The 19502-nt window shown below is 38.0% G+C and overlaps 4 protein-coding genes across 6 annotated transcripts; 2 read left to right on the top strand and 2 right to left on the bottom strand.

Moving 5' to 3' along the window:
• The first annotated feature begins 791 nt into the window (after positions 1-791).
• Positions 792-11621, top strand: LOC145945308 (uncharacterized). Its single transcript, XM_083054261.1, has 4 exons — positions 792-1530; positions 2466-5386; positions 8499-11234; positions 11483-11621. Exons 2-3 carry the CDS (start codon positions 2497-2499, stop codon positions 11213-11215), a joined length of 5607 nt encoding a protein of 1868 aa, XP_082910387.1. The 5' UTR covers positions 792-1530; positions 2466-2496; the 3' UTR covers positions 11216-11234; positions 11483-11621.
• Argrs-m (arginyl-tRNA synthetase, mitochondrial) lies at positions 5517-14527 on the bottom strand. Of its 3 annotated transcripts, none has more exons than XM_083038635.1 (6): positions 14205-14527; positions 12938-14093; positions 12671-12798; positions 12359-12582; positions 12115-12280; positions 5517-7707 (listed from the first exon to the last, which is right to left on the bottom strand). In XM_083038635.1, exons 1-5 carry the CDS (start codon positions 14238-14240, stop codon positions 12130-12132), a joined length of 1695 nt encoding a protein of 564 aa, XP_082894761.1. In that variant the 5' UTR covers positions 14241-14527; the 3' UTR covers positions 5517-7707; positions 12115-12129. The 3 variants fall into 3 exon arrangements, with proteins under 3 accessions (XP_082894761.1, XP_082894757.1, XP_082894751.1); XM_083038631.1 differs by lacking the exon at positions 5517-7707 and adding an exon at positions 8701-8833; XM_083038625.1 differs by lacking the exon at positions 5517-7707 and having other exon boundaries at positions 11953-12280.
• A 576-nt stretch (positions 14528-15103) lies between these two features.
• On the bottom strand, positions 15104-17713 carry Dnz1 (DNZDHHC/NEW1 zinc finger protein 11). The gene is made up of 4 exons (XM_083038736.1): positions 16984-17713; positions 16294-16575; positions 16042-16200; positions 15104-15954 (listed from the first exon to the last, which is right to left on the bottom strand). The coding sequence occupies exons 1-4, from the start codon at positions 17094-17096 to the stop codon at positions 15675-15677; spliced, it is 834 nt and encodes a 277-aa protein (XP_082894862.1). The 5' UTR covers positions 17097-17713; the 3' UTR covers positions 15104-15674.
• Positions 17714-17845: 132 nt separating this feature from the next.
• On the top strand, positions 17846-19370 carry Pex10 (peroxisomal biogenesis factor 10). The gene is made up of 3 exons (XM_083038698.1): positions 17846-18539; positions 18628-18879; positions 18952-19370. The coding sequence occupies exons 1-3, from the start codon at positions 18237-18239 to the stop codon at positions 19264-19266; spliced, it is 870 nt and encodes a 289-aa protein (XP_082894824.1). The 5' UTR covers positions 17846-18236; the 3' UTR covers positions 19267-19370.
• The last annotated feature ends 132 nt before the right edge of the window (positions 19371-19502 follow it).

Raw genomic sequence — 19502 nt, 5'->3', positions numbered from 1 at the left:
TTGGTTTACAATCCACTTCTCATTCTATTCTAACTATATATGTATTCCATTTTTTTATACGATAATTATAAGTAATATAGCATCTATAAAATAGACAAACAATTAAATTTTTTACTTAAATCTGTTTCTTAGTTAAATGTAGAATAATCTTAAATGACATTAATATCGATCTCAAGATTGCTTTTACCAAGATATCTCTGATATTTGTAAATATTTGTCTTTTTAATTATTTTAATGATAAAACGATTACTTTTCACATTTTTTATTATACTTATCTTGAAAACGCAGAACGAAATTATCATAGTCGAAAGTCAAAAGACTGAATTAAAAAGATCAATCTTAGTCAAAATTCATATTCAAATAATCTCGAAGTTAAATAGAGATGCTAAAATTTTCTACATAAATAAAAAGAAGTTATGTCTATTACGCCATATAGTGATTAGATAATTATGTTAATTATCAAACTAGCACCTCAAAGTAGAATTATGCAAAAAAGAATATTATAAATGCTACTTTAGACATTCAGAGAAATCGCTTAAACATATCTCAAATCGATCAAGTTTATTGAACTTGAAACATTTGATTAAAATGCCTTTTAAGAGTTTGTTTCATGAAGAAACAACCGAATTCTTCCTGCTTATAAAAACTTTTCGATTTCTTTTGGCTCTTATTTAATTTAAAAATTTATTTATTTTATATTAATATATTAATTTTATATTAATATATTAATTTTATATTAATATATTAATTATTATATTAATATATATATATATATTATATTAATTTTATTTATTATATGATTATCAATATTTTAATATAAATTTTAATATAATCATATTTCAACTTTCGCTCTCAATGACACGTTTCTCCTGACTTTCAAAGTTTTCAAAATGCCACTGTCTTTTTAGATCCTAAATGTATCGTATTGTTTTTGCGATGCATTTAAATTTTAATTAGAACAGGGAAACTTTTACTCTTCTGTTAACTGCTGAAGATGAATATATCTAAATATTTGTACATCTTTTTGCAACAATGCGCTTACATTGAACTTCAAGAGATCCTTAAGAGCAAAAATCTACAATACAGCGCAGAGTGCTAAAAGTTACGATGAATTTAATTAACACCGATAAGAGAGAAAAGATTTATTATCTACCTCTCGGACCGGATACATCATGAAGAATTTGAAGAAGAACATCGACACGATAAGAAGAAAACATCGGAAGAGAATCTATTTTCTTATTCCTCTTCCTCTATGATGCGTATGGCTAAAAATGCGAAGCGCGAAAAATATGCGACGTCCTTGAAGAGGAAGATGACCTTCTCTGCGTATCTGCGATAGCCGGTCGGTTTTATCGAATTCATATAGCACCCAAGCCAGTATAACCGGTACACGATGGAGCCAGAAGTCTATCTTTATACGCTCTCTCGCTCTCAGTGTTAATCGGTCTAGCGATAGAACGAGGTGATGCGATCGAGACGACCCTCAACTCCTGGCGTCGAGTTTTGTCTTGTGTCGTAGATGTGTGCAAGGTAAACTTTCTGGAATGATCTGCATCATCTAAGCCAGTTATCCAAGATATATTCATGATAACCGAGCTGTGAAATTAAATCTGAGATATATCATTATCTGAGGGAAAGTTTATTATTTACTCGATTCACGAAAGACTGACTGATACACAAAGGGCATTTCGTAATGTTTACCTCCGTGTAATTGAAGTTTCCATCTTTACTTTCGCGTATATTTAAAATTTATCTTATTTGGAAATTTATTTATTTTTTATTTCTATTTAGCTTTTCAATATTTTATTTTTATTTAGAAATTTTTATTAATTTTTATAAATTTTTATGTTTATTATTATTATATTTTTATATTTTTTTGCATAAATGAGTAATGCTGCGAAACGTAATTTATTATTTCTTATCAAATCTGTAAACTTTCTGTATTTTTTTCTTACCTTTGTAGTGTATATGCATGATATATCATTATTGTACCAAAATACATTATCGGTTTAATTAATTTTTTTAAAGATATAAATCTCACTAGCTCGAAAAACAAATTACAGATTGCTTCTCTTAATTATTTAACAAATTTTGTAACAATTGCATTTTTTATCTATAATTTTAAAAGAGTATGTTGCTGAGTATTATATTATTAAACTTTCGCTTTTTTGGAAAATACTTTTTTTTCGAATATTTTCATATAATTTTATTACATTTTAAATGTCTTATATATTTCTCGTTTTATATATCGCAATAAATTTGCAAAATTATTTACAAATATTCTCCACGTGCTTTCTGACATTTTACGACATTTTGAAATTTACATACAATTTTTTAAATAATTATATAGACACGAGATCGTGAAAGGGAGGGCGGGGATTGATTCAATTTATCAGAATTTAATTCTTTAGTCGAGATTACTTTTTGTCAATTAATTTGTCAAAATAGATGTATCACATTTATAGGTAATTGAATGTAAAACGGCGACAGGCGAAGATGGCGGATAATTTCAGCAACAGATTCGTATCCTTCTCGGCGAAAGAGACAGAGGAAAACAACGAAGAACATGGATCACTGAAAACAACCAACTCGGTTTTATTAAAGCGCACGAGTGCGGCTTCCTTGTTCCTGACTCGGTTGAAGAACAGACGCGCCTCGTCCAAGCAAGACTGCGAGCTCGAAGGTGGTCGTCCTCAGTATGAGTGCCCGATCCCTTCGTCCTTCGACAGCCCGATAACTTCCGCGGCTCATATGGAAGACTTCTTCGTCATCAGCGAACGCGCCTGTGCCGAGGAGATCAATCGCACCTCCCTGCGCATCAACGAGGACTTCCTCGGCAACGTCCTGACGGAGCACAGGAGACGCGTGGCCTGCAAGTCACAGCTCTGGGAGAACCTGGAGTTAAGCGCGACGAACGAGACCACCCTGGCCGAGTCGGTCCTGCCGGCCCCCAACTCGAGCGACATCAACGTTCTGCTGATGCAGGCGAGTTTCATGGGTCGCGCCGATATCATTCGTCATCTGTGCCAGAACGGTGCCAACGTCAACTACGTCGAGCCCGAGCACGGTCTCACCCCGTTGCACCTGTGCGCGTTTCGAAACTGTCTGGATGGCGTCAAGTATCTGATGGAACAGGGCGCGAAGGTCGACACCAGTACGAAGCACACGCCGTTTCATTACGCTGCCTTCGGGGACGCGTTCGACGTTGCCCAGTACTTTGTACAGCATGACATCAGTCCGGAATCATTGAACGATACCGAAGAAACGGTGCTGCACGCGGCAGCACGCACCAACGCTCTACGCGTGCTGTCTTTGTTAGCTCCTAACAGCAAGGAACTGAATCGCCTGGATCAGGACGGATATGCTGCTATCCATCACGCGGCTGATCGCGGCGACCCGACTTGCCTGGACGTGCTACTCAAGGCCGGCTGCCAGGTAGACCTGCTTACTGCTAAGAAGAATACCGCTCTGCACCTGGCCGCAGAAGCCGGCTGCGTGGACAATCTGACTCTGCTGATCGAGGCGAAGGCCGACCTTCAGCTGAAGAATCATCGAGGATACACGGCTCTGCACCTGGCCGCTCGCTCGCATTCCCTGGAATGCGTGGAGATACTGCTGAAGGGTCACGCGCTTCCCAACGCGGAAGACGACGAGGGTCGGACGCCGCTGCATCTGGCCCTGGGCAAGTCCCTGATGACCGACGAGATCACCGAGCTCCTGCTGAAGTGGCGAGCGAACGTGAACAAGGCCGACAGATACGGTTACACGCCGCTACACATCGCCGCGTCCAACGAGCTGTCGCGATGCGTTAACGTACTAATAAAACACGAGGCGGATCTCAGTGCGAGGACCATCGGGGGTAACAGCGCCCTGTCCATCGTTCTACGTAAGACCCCGACTTCCCTGGACGTGTTCGAGCGTAGACTAGACTCGTCTCTCACCTTGAACCGACAGGGATTCGCGGGCGAGCTCGAGCTGCAACTAGACTTTCATCCGCTGTTGCAGCACCGACGAAACCGACAGAGTCGCCTGCCCGAGATCGATTACCTCAACACCTTCGTGAAGGAGGGCTACAAGGAAATTCTGGAGCATCCGTTGTGCCAATCCTTTCTCCATCTCAAATGGCATAAGATCCGAAAGTATTACGCCGCCCGATTGCTCTTCTATCTGATATACGTGATGATATTCACGAGCTGGGCGATAACCGTTCTGGCGCACAATTGTTACAGCGAATCTAAAATAACGAACAAAACCGTGATTGAAATAAATAACAAAAATAATATAACGTTGTGCTGGGAGAGTTCCTTGTACGCTCGTCTTTTCAAATACACAAAGCTACTTCAGGGTACGTGGTGGGTGCTGGTGATACTCAGCTTACTGGAGGCCTTCCGTAAAGTGAGCGTCATTCCCAGTTATCGTTCCGTCAGACAGTTCTTCCAGATCGAAAATCTGATCGAGTGGTTCGTAATATTCAGCGTGTTCGCCACTTCGTACATGTACGGAAATGTAGAGTGGCAGCGTTATCTAGGCGCCTTCGCCGTGCTCTGCGGCTGGAGCAACCTGATGCTGATGATCGGCCAGCTACCTGTATTCGGTGCCTACGTCGCCATGTTCACCAGCGTACTAGTGGAGGTGTTCAAGCTACTTCTGGCCTACGCTTGCCTGCTGATAGGCTTCACGGCGAGCTTCTGCGTAATATTTCCGCGTACCAATTCGTTCATCAGCCCGCACCTCGGTCTCGTCAAAATTCTCGTGATGATGACCGGCGAGCTAAACTTCGAGGACCTCTTCTTCGCGACCGAAAAACACTACGATCAATTCAAAGACAACCGTTCGGCCTCCGGTATCCTCCTGCAGATCACGGTCGAGCTCTTCTTCCTACTGTTCCTCCTGTTCGTGACGATCGTGATGATGAATCTGCTGATCGGTATAGCCGTGCACGACATCAAGGGCCTGCAGAAGACGGCCGGTCTCGCGAAACTCGTCCGTCAGACGAAACTCATCTATGACGTGGAGCTGGCGATCTTTTTCGGATTCACGCCGTCGAAGCGCTTCGCCAAGCTCCTGCGGTGCACGTTGCTCCTACCGTCACCTTTGCGCGCTGTTCTGACAGTTCGTCCGTTGAACCCCAGAGAGAAGAGGCTGCCGCGCGACGTCCTCCTGGCCTGCTACAGGATCGCCAAGGAGGGAAACGGGCAGAACAACTTCGTCGTGGCTCGCAAGAAGAGTTACTACGTGAAAGCGTGTCTCGACGGTGACGCGAGCCGTCGTCGCGACGAGGATATGCTGATACAGGATTGCAACAAATTCAGGGACGATATCGCGCAGCTCAGAGAACTTTGCGAGAAGAATCATACTCTGCTGCGAGAGTTCGTGAAAGCGCAGGGTGCGAATAAATGAAATTGTCGAGACGCTAGAGAACTTTATATTCGTTGAAATACTTGAATATTCCGCTCCAAGTCGACAATTTGGAACAAATAATTAAAATAGCGCAGAGTCGCTTCTATTTCTTACATATTTTTCAGAAAGCTTGTTAAATCTTTTTGCTTTATTTCCGTGATACAAATATGATCGGATGTCCAATAATCAGTCGTATTAATTCCGTCCATTTTTATACATGAATCTTATATTGAAAAAAAATACTATAATTTGCATAATAAATGCAAATAAATTAGTCTGTCTTTTACGTAATGATTATAAAAGAGATATTCTATTATGAGAGAAAAAACGCTACTATTCCAATCCTCTAAAATACATGTATTTTCGAATATTTAGTATGCATGTACTTTGTATTCCTAATCACCAAAGTAACATTGGTTTCGTGACGCGGATACTAATATGCGTATATTGATGGGACCTTAGAGAAAACAGGACGATCTATACGTTATTCTAAACATTCTTTCACAGTTGTGCAGGTTTTTATAAGATGTGCGGTTCGTCAGAAAAATTTCCTTATTTTTAAAGTCAATATATCTAGTATATAATTAACCGGCTCAGCGTATTATTTTAAGACCGGTATAATTTAATTTTCGTGGCTTTACGCCTTTTGCTCTTTATTATAACATATTTCAATATTAATTCTCTCTTTTTTTTATCATTATTATAAGTTTTTGTAAAACTACATTAAATTTTAAATCTAAATAAATAGTTATATACGAACTATTGTTGCGTATTTTATTGATCAAGAATTATTGTTAAATGCACGAGTAAAATTTATATACAAATTGAATTTAGTAGAAAACTTAAATCTCGCGCTAATCAAGCTTTATTTTAATATTTTCAATCAGATTCGAAGAATACATATACATGCACATACAATGTTAACGGTATGCGTAGGTCGACAATCAAAAACCGGTTCCTTTGTGCATAAATTCTCTCATATGATCTCAACTTTCAAAATAGGAAACCCGGCAACGAGATAAAACGAGGACGTTGAATTATAGATTCATTTCTTGGAGAAGGAGAACTTAGTAGACTAAAGTTTAAGAACTGTTGAACTTTGTACTTTGAACAAACGCTATTTTCTATGCGCATATCTGTCGGATTTACATCGTCACGCAGATGATTTGATACATATCTTAATTCTCCGAAGTGGCCTCCGCGGTTGGGAAAAAAAGTTTTATAAAAAATTTATTTCACGTTCCATTGCGTCGTGAGACCCCGAAGGAATCTCTTCTCTTGTCGGCTCCTAAATAAAATCACCGCGACGTAAAACTATTTCGTGTCTCGAATTCGATTCGCTATTTTTTTTATTAAACAAGTACTAACGCGAAATATATACATATTTCATGTCCAGCGATTTCGTGCATCAATTTCAAATTTTTAGGCAACTCGAGAACATCAGAATATCTTGGCGGAGATTTTGCAAATATACCGAAAACGAATACAAAATTTAAAAATTACGCAAACGAGTCGTGATATTATATTCGCGATTCACGCAGTGAAAGTCGTTCGACTAGAGATTCACGTAGTTCGAGAAGTTGCAAAAAAAATCTCTGGCGAATTTTTTAAAATATAAAAAATAAACCCGCTATTTAAAATTATTAAAGTTTGCTATAAAGATTAATGCGCTTAGAGGACTCAATTTATGCAGTATAAATACTTTTATATGCGTCTTCTTATCTCTTATGCATTTAGCCTTCATCCTCATTGATTTTCAGCAAGAGAAACACGGTGATTAAGAACAAATATCTACATCTATATAACAATACTTTCTCAACGATAGCAAATATAAATGATAACAAATCAATCTGTCCTAGAATAAAAGCGAGTACCTCTTCCAACATCGTCCAGATTAATCCGGATTAATTCAGCAGAAGGACGGTTTACTGTATGCACGAGAGAAGTAGATCTCGATATCGACCTACATCTCCGTCTTTATATTTATATATTTTGTCCGTCGCGCTTCTACCTCCCTGCTCGCGAATTCTTCTTCTCCCGTGCAATCGGCTGATCGGGCAAGAGATGTATGCAGAGTAGGTACATCGTGCAGTACGTGTAATGCGATCGTACGAAGTAGTCAAGTCCTCCGTAAATCGTCGATAAAGATCGCCTCAGCAATGACAGACATCTCCAGCTAACGTTATCTTCTTTGCGTTAGGAAATGTGCCTCCTTCTTCACGTTAGGAAATCCTTCTCGACGTCCGTCTTCGCATTTCAAATAGGTCCTTCTTGGTCAGTTCTTGGGCTCTTATAAATACGGGACTCCTAAGGCAGGAAGATCATATAATGAAGACTATACAAAGTCGTCGATGGTGAGAGAAGAGAAGTCATGTTGGTGAAAAACATTATTGGCCTCTTTTTATCATTTAAAATCTTGACTTATTAAGACACAGTGAATATATATATTTTAACGCGTATATTTATATATACAAAATTAGCATCGATATTTCTGTTGGACCTTCAGTGATAAACTAGGAACGATATATTGTTAATGCAAATCGAGAGAGAAGATTAAATGTATACAAAATTCAACGTGTGTGCGAATGCGATAGATTATTCCGTTTATTCTTGCGTCAGAGAATATAAAATATATCGGCAATAAGAACCTAAAAAAACTTTAGCCGCGAGATGTCATTAAGTTCAGATAAATGCAAATTATTAAGTGATTAAATCGGTGCAGCTCGGAGGAATAAATAATTGGAATGTCATTAGCAGCGAATCATCGAGAATTACTTGGTGCTAGTCAATTGCGGACGCTTACGTCGGAAACTAAACACATTGTACACAATAACATATCCGGTGTAATTGAAATAACTCTGAGAAGGACACGTGGATGACAGGATTATTATAATCACAAATGGTTCGAACGAGATAAGATCTTGAGCATGAGAATGCAGAAATAACTGAGATAACAGAGAAAAAACGATTGTACAAATAACAACGATCAAGTCACTAGATCGCAAATGAGTCGAACAAGATCGGATTAAAAAAATATCCTCAAATTTGACTCGAAGAAATAGAGAAGAAGGCAAAATTATCATCCTTAATTGATAAATAAATCTCGATTCTTGGCAGGATGCACGAGAATAAGCGGGAAGAAGTGAAAAACACGAAGACGGACACTTTGTCCCTACCGATTATTCTCGACCAGGATAGGCAACGTCTCTACTCCAGCTTCAACCTGGGTCGTCCCAAGGATGATTCGCTTTCCGCGAGACTGGCCTCTACCTACAGATCCTTGAGAAGCGCCTACGCGGCGAAGGATGACGATTGTCCGTCGCGAAAGATCACCATCATCGATGACATGATCGCGGCATCAGAAGATAGCGAGCGGATTGAGATCGATGCCGGCGTGCCGCCCCCAGTGGACGAGTCCCTCTTCTTCGACAACCTGGAATGTTGCAAGAATCATTATGTGAACGGCACGAAACTGCGATCGGCGATCTGGTCCATCGTCGACCTGGCAGAGACGAAGCTGTTGCTCAACATGGAGAAGAGCCGCGCGCTGCCGGAGGACGCGTGCAAGAGCGAGAGATTACGGAATGTCGCTTACGTCTGGGCAGCCTATCGCGGTCTACTACATCTTCTGCCGGAGCTGGAGAACGCTGGTGCGCGTTACGATTATGTGGAGTCGCGTACCGACGTGAACGCCATCCTGGCGGCGTCGCTGGGCAACCGAGTCGACTGCGTGGAGTACCTGATAGGGCGAGGCGCCGACGTCAACTACGAGAGTCGCATCACTCGTTACACGCCTCTTCACTTCGCGGCGCTCGGCAACAGCTGGCGAGTCGCGGCTACGTTGCTAAATAACGGCGCCAAGCTCAATTACATCTGTCAGGAGGTGGTCGAACCGGTTCTGCACAGCGCGGTGCGCGCGAAGGCGGTGGAGACGGTGCGACTGCTCCTCGAGCGCGGTGCCAGCGTCGTCGAGAAGAATCACCTGGGTCAGACGCCGTTGCACGTGGCCTGTTTCGTCCAGTCGATACCCTGCGTCGAGCTGCTGTCGATTACCGGCGTCAACGCCGTGGACAGGAAGCACAGGACGCCGCTGCACTTCGCCGTGATGAGCACAGACTCGTCCGCCGAGCTGGTGCAGCTGCTGCTGAAGCGCGGCGCTCATGTGAACGCGGCTGACCGGACTGGCTTCACGCCTCTTCATATTGCTGCGTTGAACGAGCAGTCGCGGTGCGTCGACGCGCTCATCTGGGCGGGGGCAGACGTCAGCGCGACTACCTGTACCGGACTGTCAGCGCTGAACGTGGTGTTGAAGAAGATCCCCGAATCCTTGCACGTGTTCCGACAGCGACTGGACGCCTCGATCAGACTGAGCCGGCCGGTATCGCACAACCGCGAGTTCGAAATGCGGCTGCACTTTGACATTCTCTTTCCCAGCAACAGTCAATGCGAGACCAGCTTAATCAACACCTTCGTGCAGGAGCACCGGAAGGATCTCCTGTCGCATCCGTTGGTCATGGCCTTTCTACACCTCAAATGGGAAAAGATACGCAAGCTCTATCTACTGAGGATACTTCTATACGCCATGGCGGTGATATGCATGACTACTTACGTGCTCACGGCTTTAGCGTACAAGTGTTACAATTATAACGAGGAGGCTGCCGCCGACAGCTCGAAGATATGCGGCAGCAAACGAGCGGCCGACTTCCTCTTTCGCAGACCGTTCATCGAGATCCAGTGGTATTTCGCTCTAGTGTTGACGTGCATCACCATACCAAGGAAGATATTCGGCTTCATGGTCTTCAAGTCGGCGTTGCAATACTTCTCCAACATCGACAACGTCCTGGACGGCGTGATGATCGTAAGCGTCTTCGTCACGTCCTTCATTTACACCGGACGTACTTACGATTGGCAGAATTACGTCGGCGCGTTCGCTATACTTTGCGCCTGGACCAACTTGATGCTGATAGTGGGCCAATTACCAGCCTTCGGCACCTACGTCGCCATGTTCACGCACATCCAGTTCGAGTTCGCCAAGCTGCTGTTGGCGTATTCCGGCCTGCTGATTGGCTTCACCATCAGCTTCTGCGTGATATTCGCGGGCGAGCCCGCCTTTGGTAATCCCTTCACCGGTCTGATCAAGGTCCTGGCCATGATGGCCGGCGAGCTGGACTTTGAGGGGTTCATCAATCAGGCGGATAGTAATTCGACGACAGGCGGCTCCTTCGTCATCTATAATCCTTTATCGGTTTGCTCGCAGATCCTCTTCATTCTGTTCATAGTGTTCGTCACGGTGATTCTGATGAATCTACTAGTCGGTATCGCTGTGCACGATATACAGGGTCTGAGAAATCACGCCGGACTCACAAAACTGGTGAGGCAGACGAAGATGATCCTCTTCACGGAGATGATTCTGCACAACACTACAATCCCTTACGCTTTCCGCAAGTGGATGTCGGATCATAAGATCGGTATTGAAAATAGGAAACGCGTGCTCGTGGTGAAGCCACTTAATCCGCTCGAGAAGCGATTGCCCAAGGATATAATGAAGGCCGCTTACGAGATAGCGCAGAAGAACGTCACCTTCGCGAATGACGACGTCAATCTGAACGATCACGCTGACTGGTTGAAGCAACGAGGAGAGAACGAGGAGGTCCCCGATACCGCCCTACAAACGACGATCGAGAAACTGATCGCTATGATGAAAGTGAACGAAGATGCTGTAAAATTGTTGAGAGCGCAATTATTAGAAATGAACAAAATGTTGGAAACTGTCGTAACAACGTTGGCGAAGGAACAATATACAACCTCGTCGTAAATCAGATGGTTCGATATCGGTATGATTCGACGCTCTATAATCGGCTAATGTCATAATTGATCTTTTATCGAATAGAATTATTTCTGCATTTCTATCGTTATTTAATATTCAATATTTTTATTCTCCAAGTTTACTTTTCTCCATTGTAGCTACATCTCTTTCTGCGACTGACAATTACACCTGATCGAAATTCGAAGAGATCTCTTGACTTATACCTATACTTTAGATGAATTTTCTTTAATGTTTCTTACATTTTATCTGTTACAGATTATATTTCCATTAATTTTTACAAACATGACCGATAAGGTGGACATCGAGGCCAGAGTTGAGCATGGAGGACCTACTGGTCAATGTGGTGCTATACGGTGGGGGATCGCATGGGCTTTACGCAGCTTCATAGACAGATCATTGATCGAAAAAATGCGAGTTGGTAAGAAGCAATCGATACGAGAAATCACGTGCAAATATAATTTTTTAATAAGATAACTATATATTTGTTTAATATTTTGTCTTGAAACTATTATATTATGAATTAAATATATATATTAAATAATAAAAAATTATATCATTATTTATTTTCAAACAGCTGGACTTTTAACGAAAGATTGGAGAAGACGCGAGAGGAAGAAGTGGGGTCAAGAGGGTGCTAGGAGAAAATTCACTTGGAAGAAACGTTAATCTACTTATTCTAATATGGTGTAATTTTCATTATGTTACGTATAATAAAATCATATATATATAAACAGTGCTATTTTATTGCAAAAAAATATTACATAAAAATATTACTCAAAGAAAATATTACTGTTTATTTTTAAAAAATTAAGTTATCCCACACGTATATTTTACAATATATAATTACTACAGCGAGATTAGAAACGATACACAGTGTTGCGACTCACCATTTCTTTGCTGTGTTACATTTCCTCCAGAGGCATTAGACCAAGCAATTTCATACCTTGTGCGAGAACATTTCTGGCAACGTGAAATAACAGCAGTCTTTGACCAGCAACGTCAGGCGATTCATTTTTTATTCTCAACTCTTTGAAAGCCTTGTTAATTGCATGGCTATGTAAAAAAAAAAAACTATACATCGCACAAGTAGATAATTATGGTAAACGTTTGATGCGTAGAATATGTACTTACATTAGGTGAAAAAGATACCCCGTTAATATGCAGGGTTCCATTTCTACGTACGACTTGAGTACTATCTCTTCGAATTTGGCAATTGACATGATTAAGTCATCGACAACTTCTTCTCGTAAAAGGCTCGGGTCGCATTCAGAAGGTAAGACAGCACCGCAATTGCGCTTCAAGCTAACGAGTCGACAGTGAGTGTATTGCAGCTTCACACCAGTGTCCCCTTTCAACTGACCTTGCAAAGAGAAATTAAGAAATCAGATCATTGAATGTAAAATTAGATAATTGTGCGCACACACATAATGATAAGAAACTTACATCAAATGCTGCATTTAAATCGAATGTGTAATCTCGTTGTCGTCTTTTCTTCAAATCGTTAATTATCATCGCGGAAATGCCTAATATATCCGAGCTATTATCTCCCGAATCTAGATGAACTTTGGTAGCTGAAAAAGATATTGCAAGATAATTAGATCAATATTAGATATTATATTTTAATTATATTATATTATATTTTATTTTTATCTTATATTTTAAATCTTAATTTTTTTTAAATAAAAATTTAACATTTATATTTATACATACTATGTGAGTCCAATTGTTTCTGCTTCATGATATCTCTAGTGGTATTCAAGATATCTTCCAGAAACATTGTGTTTCCCTTTCTCGTACGCATACCATGTAATCGACCGAAATTTACATGCTTCAATCTATCAACCCACGGCATTTTCATTCGTCTTAATATCTCCAACAGATTTGAGAAATGTTCAGCTTGAGTATTATCCACTACGTAATACATACAGTCAAAATTATATTTTTCAAATCTGTCGATAGCTGCGGCGATATCTCTAGCTATGTACAAAGTAGAACCGTCGCTTTTGATTAAAGGAACGATTTTATCATTATCTAGATTTACAACTTTTCTATTTTGTTCGTCCATTATTAATAATTGCATTTTCTCCATTAACGTAATTATTTTCTCTATATTCTTGGCATTGTACATAGATTCCCAATGATACTCGTCGAACGTAATACCAATTCTACCATAAGTCCTCTTCAATTCTTCGATAGTGTACTGCTTAAACGTTTTCCATTGTTCACACGTGACTTCTGTGCTAGTTTCCAAGTTGTTGAATATTTCTCTCGAACGATCTAATATAGAGGGATCGGTTTCAGCCAACTTATTGGCGGTAATGTACGCCTTATATAAGGCCTTTATAGGATTCCTTTTCATCTCGTCCTCGCTAATATCTGCCATTTCAACTCCCAATTGAACTAGACCGTATTGCGTGCCCCAGTCACCCAAGTAATTTATTCTCTTGACGTTATTTTCTACAAAGTTGTTGATATTAGCGATGTAATTTCCTACTATTGTGGATCTTAGATGTCCTAGGTGAAAGGGTTTTGCAATATTAGGTGAACTGAACTCCACTATTACATTTTTCTTATTATTGACAAAAGATGGAGCCGATACTGTGGAACAGTTATGCTCCAAAATTTCCTTAATGCATTTCTCTCTGGTAAGATTGAAAGAAATTGCATTGTTTTCTATACCGACATTAAAAATACTACTTGGATCATTATCTATGATATTCTGTGCCTTATCTTGCATATTATATTGTCTAGTTTTTAATGGAAGTAAAAAAGAATAGACTCCATTTGTTTTCTGTGTTTTAAAATGCAAGTAAGATGCGATATCAGGCATGTTTATACTGTTATCATTTTGTAAAGATTTTGTAATCTGAAAAAGAAAACACAATTGAAAGATGATTAAAGATGTCAAAAGAGATTCACTTTTCTGTAATTTATCTCAATAGTAATAAACATTTTTATATTACAAAAGAAAGAATACCTTTTTTAAAATTGCAGTCCTCAAACTATTACTCATAATGTTTGATAATGTATAAAACAATCGATTATGTATTTTTTATTTGGAATTATCTTTAATAAAGAAGTGACTAGCCGGAGCCGGTATTATCATAACACAAACTGTGTGTGATGTAACATCAGATTATATATTATTTATTCATATACGAACAATGTTGGACAAGGAAATCAAAAATATTTAGCGTCATAAATCAAAATTGATGATTGCACCAGTCGAGTTTATTAAATACAGCTATATAAATATAACTAAATGTATGTAAAAAATAAACAAACACTGATCTAACCTAAAAGTACTTGCAAGAAATATAAAGTTCTAGATTCAGGACTACCAACATTGAAAAATAAATTTTCCATTAGGGTATATTTACAAAGAAATGTTTGAAAATTCGCCTAAAATTTGATTGACCAATCAGGATGAAGAGATCTTTGCTTCTGATTGGTCAATTAAATGCTACTTTATTCTTATAAATAGATATTTGAACACAACTTTTTGACACAAAAATGCATGAAAAATATACAAAATGAATTAATAAGAATTATTAACACTTTTAATATCTTTGACAATGTAAAAATTAGAAAAAATTTTATAAACAAAAATTAAACGATGAAAAAGAGATGATTATAATTAGTCGCAATGATATATTAACATAAAACTTTAATTCATTATGTTTAATTAACAAAATATAATTCTTAAGCAACAAAACAATATAATTAATTAATAAAATTGTCATTAATTATCAAGCGTCTGATATCGTAATTTTAGATATGATAAAACTTATTTTGAAATCATAAAAATTGTATTATATTATTAATAATAAATTTCTTTTAAAGTTAATAACAACTTTATTTTCTAAAATACCACACAATACAATCCTTGCAGCAAATAAAAATTATTAGGCGAGGATAAAGAGTTCTAGCAATAATTGCTATCAATTAAAGAATTCACATTCTTGCATATATCACATATTATTCTTAAATATCTCAACTTTAAAAGATAAAAAAATTAATTTATTAACATAAAAAAAATATAGATTACATTTTCATTTATATACTGTTGCCATATGTATATGTTTCAACATAAGCAATATTAATTAAAGCTATTGTTTGTTTACAGTTTAAATATCTAATTATATATAATGTAATATATAGATATAATGTATATGTATATGTACTAATCATCTTATTATATGAGAATATAATAATAATGATGATAGAGTTCTTTACAGAGGTAGGATATATAAATATTTTATTTTCGCGCCGTAGAAAAATTATAGCTACAAGTCTCAAATCTATAATAATGTCAATATATAGTCCATATAAAGACATATTAAGTTAATAATCTAAGAAAAGAATTGCTAATGAAAATTGTTATATAGAAAAATAATATAAAAGGAAATAAATACTGTGTGCAGACATAATACTCTCGTATTTAATTTCAAACTTCGTGATCAATTAAATACGCATCCTTCCTGAAGGAATAACGTGGCGGATTGTGACAAGGCAGCAACCAAAATATCGGATGACTCTTGCCACACACTTGGGACAAAAGTGTAAACGTTCGTGGTGTATTCTTATTGTGATAGCGCTGTTGTATACCTTGTACGCGTTCCACAGCGGTTTCATCGCCCAGAATCGCTTGGAACTGATCCACCAGAATCGCTATGACGAACATACCGAACAATGCAGATTCCAAAACTAATATCACACAATGTAAACTGCAATACACATCAATATATAAGCTTTTCAGTTTTCATAGAGCATTTCTCTAAATAAGACATTCTCTAAGTAATACAGGTACGTACATGCGATTTTGCTTGATTGCAATGTCATTATTGCACTGCGGGCAGTCATAAATCCATGATGCAATAACTAAAACAATAGCGTATATAGCTAATGCACCGACATATACCAGAAACTGTATGAAGTATTTTTGATTCCTTTCGCCAACACAATTATTGATCCTAAAAAATTCAATTATAAGAGTTAATTTAATAATTGTAAATGTAATTTTTTAAATGTATAAATAATATCTTATTTAATACTATAATAGTTACCAGGGACAATGATGATCCATTCTCCTAATGCAACGTTTGCAGATTCTACAATGGTGCGCTCTAGGTGGCCTATATGTTTCGCATCTAGTGCACACTGTCCAATCGTCCTTCTCATCACTCTCATGATCATCATTACCTCCAGAAACATGAATATCGGAAAAGTCCATTCTATTTTGCGGTAAGGGTACTATACCAGGATCACTGCAGACAGCTTTCAAGTGTGCCATCATTAAAAGAAGTACAACTGTGTTAAATGCTACTACATGGAAAGGACCCCATAAGCTAAAACAGAATAAAAAATAGTATTGCGTTAAAAATAATATCTAACTGTTATAATTATAAAAAATTTTTTTAAATGTTATATTTTAAAGAGTAGGAAATCTAGGAAATATAATATTTTAATAATTCTGATCTAATTATTTTTAATTAATAAACAAGACTATACAAAGTATTAGAATCACTATGCATTCTTTTTCTCTAGCATTACAATTTTTTTTTTCAATTTATAATATTTACAGTATATAATAATTCTTAAGAGATTTTCAAATTATTCAAGTATTTTATATTTATTTATATTTTAATATGCCAACTTTTATAAGGATGTGTTGCGTAAAATATGACATAACATGACACGACTGTATGACGATTATTTAAATGTTAATTCCTGTCGATCAAACTTGCTGTACAAACCTGTCTTGCATGGTATACAACACAATCCATCGTACCACAACGTAATCAGCGTAAAACACCGCTATATAGGTGACGATAATGCATATGATGCCACAGGGATCCCTGACGAACATTTTTCGTTTTCACTAACGGCAAATATCCCACCCGACTCTCAACAATATCCCAGTTCCTCATCACGTTACACACAAGTCTCATGTCATCCGATTATCGTCGAACGGCTGCATATTATATATTATATTATATTAATCGCTTGACATTAAATTCGGACATCCGTCAATGTGTCGATCGAGACGACGTATGTATATGATACATCATCCGCGCAAAACCGTCGCGTCTGACGATTCTGACGGAGGATACGACACGAAGGACTCTCTATTCGAGTTTTAAGACTTGGATAAGGTTTCTCGATTTTCCATGGAAAAAGGGAGCGATCGTAAGAGCCGATCTGTCAAACGCAGCAGCGGAACAGCTGTGATAGAGACACTTGAGCGAGAGTCCGACTAATTCACCATTTTTGTAGCCAACGTACACGTTACATGAACAACTCGTTGTCCCTTTTACATCGCAAAAGACGTGATGGCATAAAACGATCCGTCGACGAATCGTTATGTAATAATTGGGTTCATTAGATTAGAATCGTGCAATGTACTATTTTATTTTTTTATCGACAATCGCGCAAATGATATAGAATCTCTATGTCGTTCCTATTGGCCGGTTCAGATTTCACTGCGCAATCAGCTGTCAACTCGACAGGTTCGCCAAAGAAAGTGTGCGCAAACTTCCGCGTTTCTCGATTATTATGTAATTCTGTAAACATTTATTTCTAAAGAAAGAGAGGTTCTTTAATTTCCTTTTCGAATTTGACAGTCGTAAAAATTAATACAATTTATTTTTACGATTAACATGTCGCTTTACATAATTTTTATTCATTATTTGGACAATTCGCGCGCGATAAAAATCTAATTTGATAAAAAAAAAAGATTTTATTCTTTATATCATTTATTTTCACATTTTCTATTTTTTTTTTTAATGTACACTATTTAATGTCATATGATTTTTGAGCTACTGCGCATGCGCGAGAAAATCTGACATTTGACACATCGTGACATAACTCTAAACTCTAACCACAAAAAAGCGAGAATGAAACGGAATGCAAGGAGAGAGAGAGATGACTTATTTGCATTCTCGTAGGAGACTCCCGCGTGACTTTGCATGATTTTAATATATACGGCCACAACACAAACGTGCGTTAAATGAGAAAAATGGGAACTGTCAAAAAGTGGTCCACCCGTAAATTAAAATGCGCTAGTCAAGCGGAGATATTGCGATCGCATCAACGGGACGATGATTTCGTGAAAGATCTGAGGCAGAAATTATCCGAGATACTGCACAACTTTGGAGTACACAAACCGTTCTTTCACTATATTCAGTCTGACATTCCGCTCAAATTAGTATACTTTATCTTCACGTCGGGGATGGGAAATCAAACCCTGGGCGAGGAATATACCGGTATAGTACAGGCTAATCTAGAGGCTCGCAAAGTTCCAACATTAACTGTAGGTTTCAATGAGAAAGTTTATTATGTTTATTTTCTGCAGGAGATCTTAATTAAATTCCAAATTTCTCTTTTTTTTTTTTGTTAAGGTCAGAGTGTTGGCTGCGATCTTGGAATGTCTCGGAGAGAGAATGTTGCTCAAATTATTGGGACAGTGTCAAGCTTACGTGAACCGGCCGCATAGCGAGCTGACACCAACAGCAATAACGTTTCTTAATAACTTCCTGACCAAACTGCGCACAATGATACCTATAATTGTGTTATTCCACAAAGGAATATTTTATATATATGGTAGATACTATAGTCTGGGTCGAAGAATTGTTGAATTAGATCATACAAAGGTAAAACCTTAAAATTTGTAATATCATGATCTTATTATTCTTATCTTTATATGATTCTGATATGATTTAAAGGTATACGGTCCTCGACCAGTGGATACTGTTAGCTGGGGATTAAGGCTGTTAGGAATTGGTACTCTAATTCAATGTCTATTAAGAATTTGGCAGTGTAGCAAGACACAAGACACTATAATCACAAGTATATCTAATACAAAATGTATTAGTCATAGTTGTCAATTATGCCTCGAAGCGACAGCAACAACCGCAACATTATGTGGTCATTTGTTTTGTTGGACTTGTCTCAGTGAGTGGTTACACGTTAAACCACAATGTCCATATTGCAGAGAATATGTACCACCATCAAGAATTGTACACGTGATGAATCTATAATTTTCTGTGATAGTTGATTATATATACAAAAATGTAAAAAGAGCTCTTTAATATTATATCTTTAATTATTTTTGAAATAAAATTTTAAAACAAGGGCATCTTGATCCTTGAAATGAAATCTATATTCAGTAAAAAATAATTTTACTTATCCTTCCCTTCAAATTTGTTAAAATATTCTAAAATATAATTTTAAATTTTACAATGTTTTATTGATTTATTTATTTGTAAATTTATGC

The sequence above is a fragment of the Prenolepis imparis genome, unplaced genomic scaffold (genome assembly GCF_030444845.1).
Source record: "Prenolepis imparis isolate NDT839.2.m4 unplaced genomic scaffold, iyPreImpa1.0 SCAF_1, whole genome shotgun sequence".
Taxonomy (NCBI): domain Eukaryota; kingdom Metazoa; phylum Arthropoda; class Insecta; order Hymenoptera; family Formicidae; genus Prenolepis; species Prenolepis imparis.
This window is presented reverse-complemented; position numbering and strand designations above follow the sequence as displayed.

Coding starts and splice junctions, on each gene's coding strand:
- LOC145945308 (XM_083054261.1), top strand. CDS start 2,497: ATGGCGGATAATTTCAGCAACAGATTCGTATCCTTCTCGGCGAAAGAG. Junction 5,387..8,498: donor AGAGTTCGTGAAAGCGCAGG/GTGCGAATAAAT, acceptor TAATTGATAAAT/AAATCTCGATTCTTGGCAGG.
- Argrs-m (XM_083038635.1), bottom strand. CDS start 14,240: ATGAGTAATAGTTTGAGGACTGCAATTTTAAAAAAG. Junction 12,799..12,937: donor GAAACAATTGGACTCACATA/GTATGTATAAAT, acceptor TATCTTTTTCAG/CTACCAAAGTTCATCTAGAT. Junction 12,281..12,358: donor GGGTATCTTTTTCACCTAAT/GTAAGTACATAT, acceptor TTTTTTACATAG/CCATGCAATTAACAAGGCTT.
- Dnz1 (XM_083038736.1), bottom strand. CDS start 17,096: ATGTTCGTCAGGGATCCCTGTGGCATCATATGCATTATCGTCACCTAT. Junction 16,201..16,293: donor ATGGATCATCATTGTCCCTG/GTAACTATTATA, acceptor TGAATTTTTTAG/GATCAATAATTGTGTTGGCG. Junction 15,955..16,041: donor GCAATCAAGCAAAATCGCAT/GTACGTACCTGT, acceptor TGTGTATTGCAG/TTTACATTGTGTGATATTAG.
- Pex10 (XM_083038698.1), top strand. CDS start 18,237: ATGAGAAAAATGGGAACTGTCAAAAAGTGGTCCACCCGTAAATTAAAA. Junction 18,540..18,627: donor GCAAAGTTCCAACATTAACT/GTAGGTTTCAAT, acceptor TTTTTTGTTAAG/GTCAGAGTGTTGGCTGCGAT. Junction 18,880..18,951: donor TTGAATTAGATCATACAAAG/GTAAAACCTTAA, acceptor TATGATTTAAAG/GTATACGGTCCTCGACCAGT.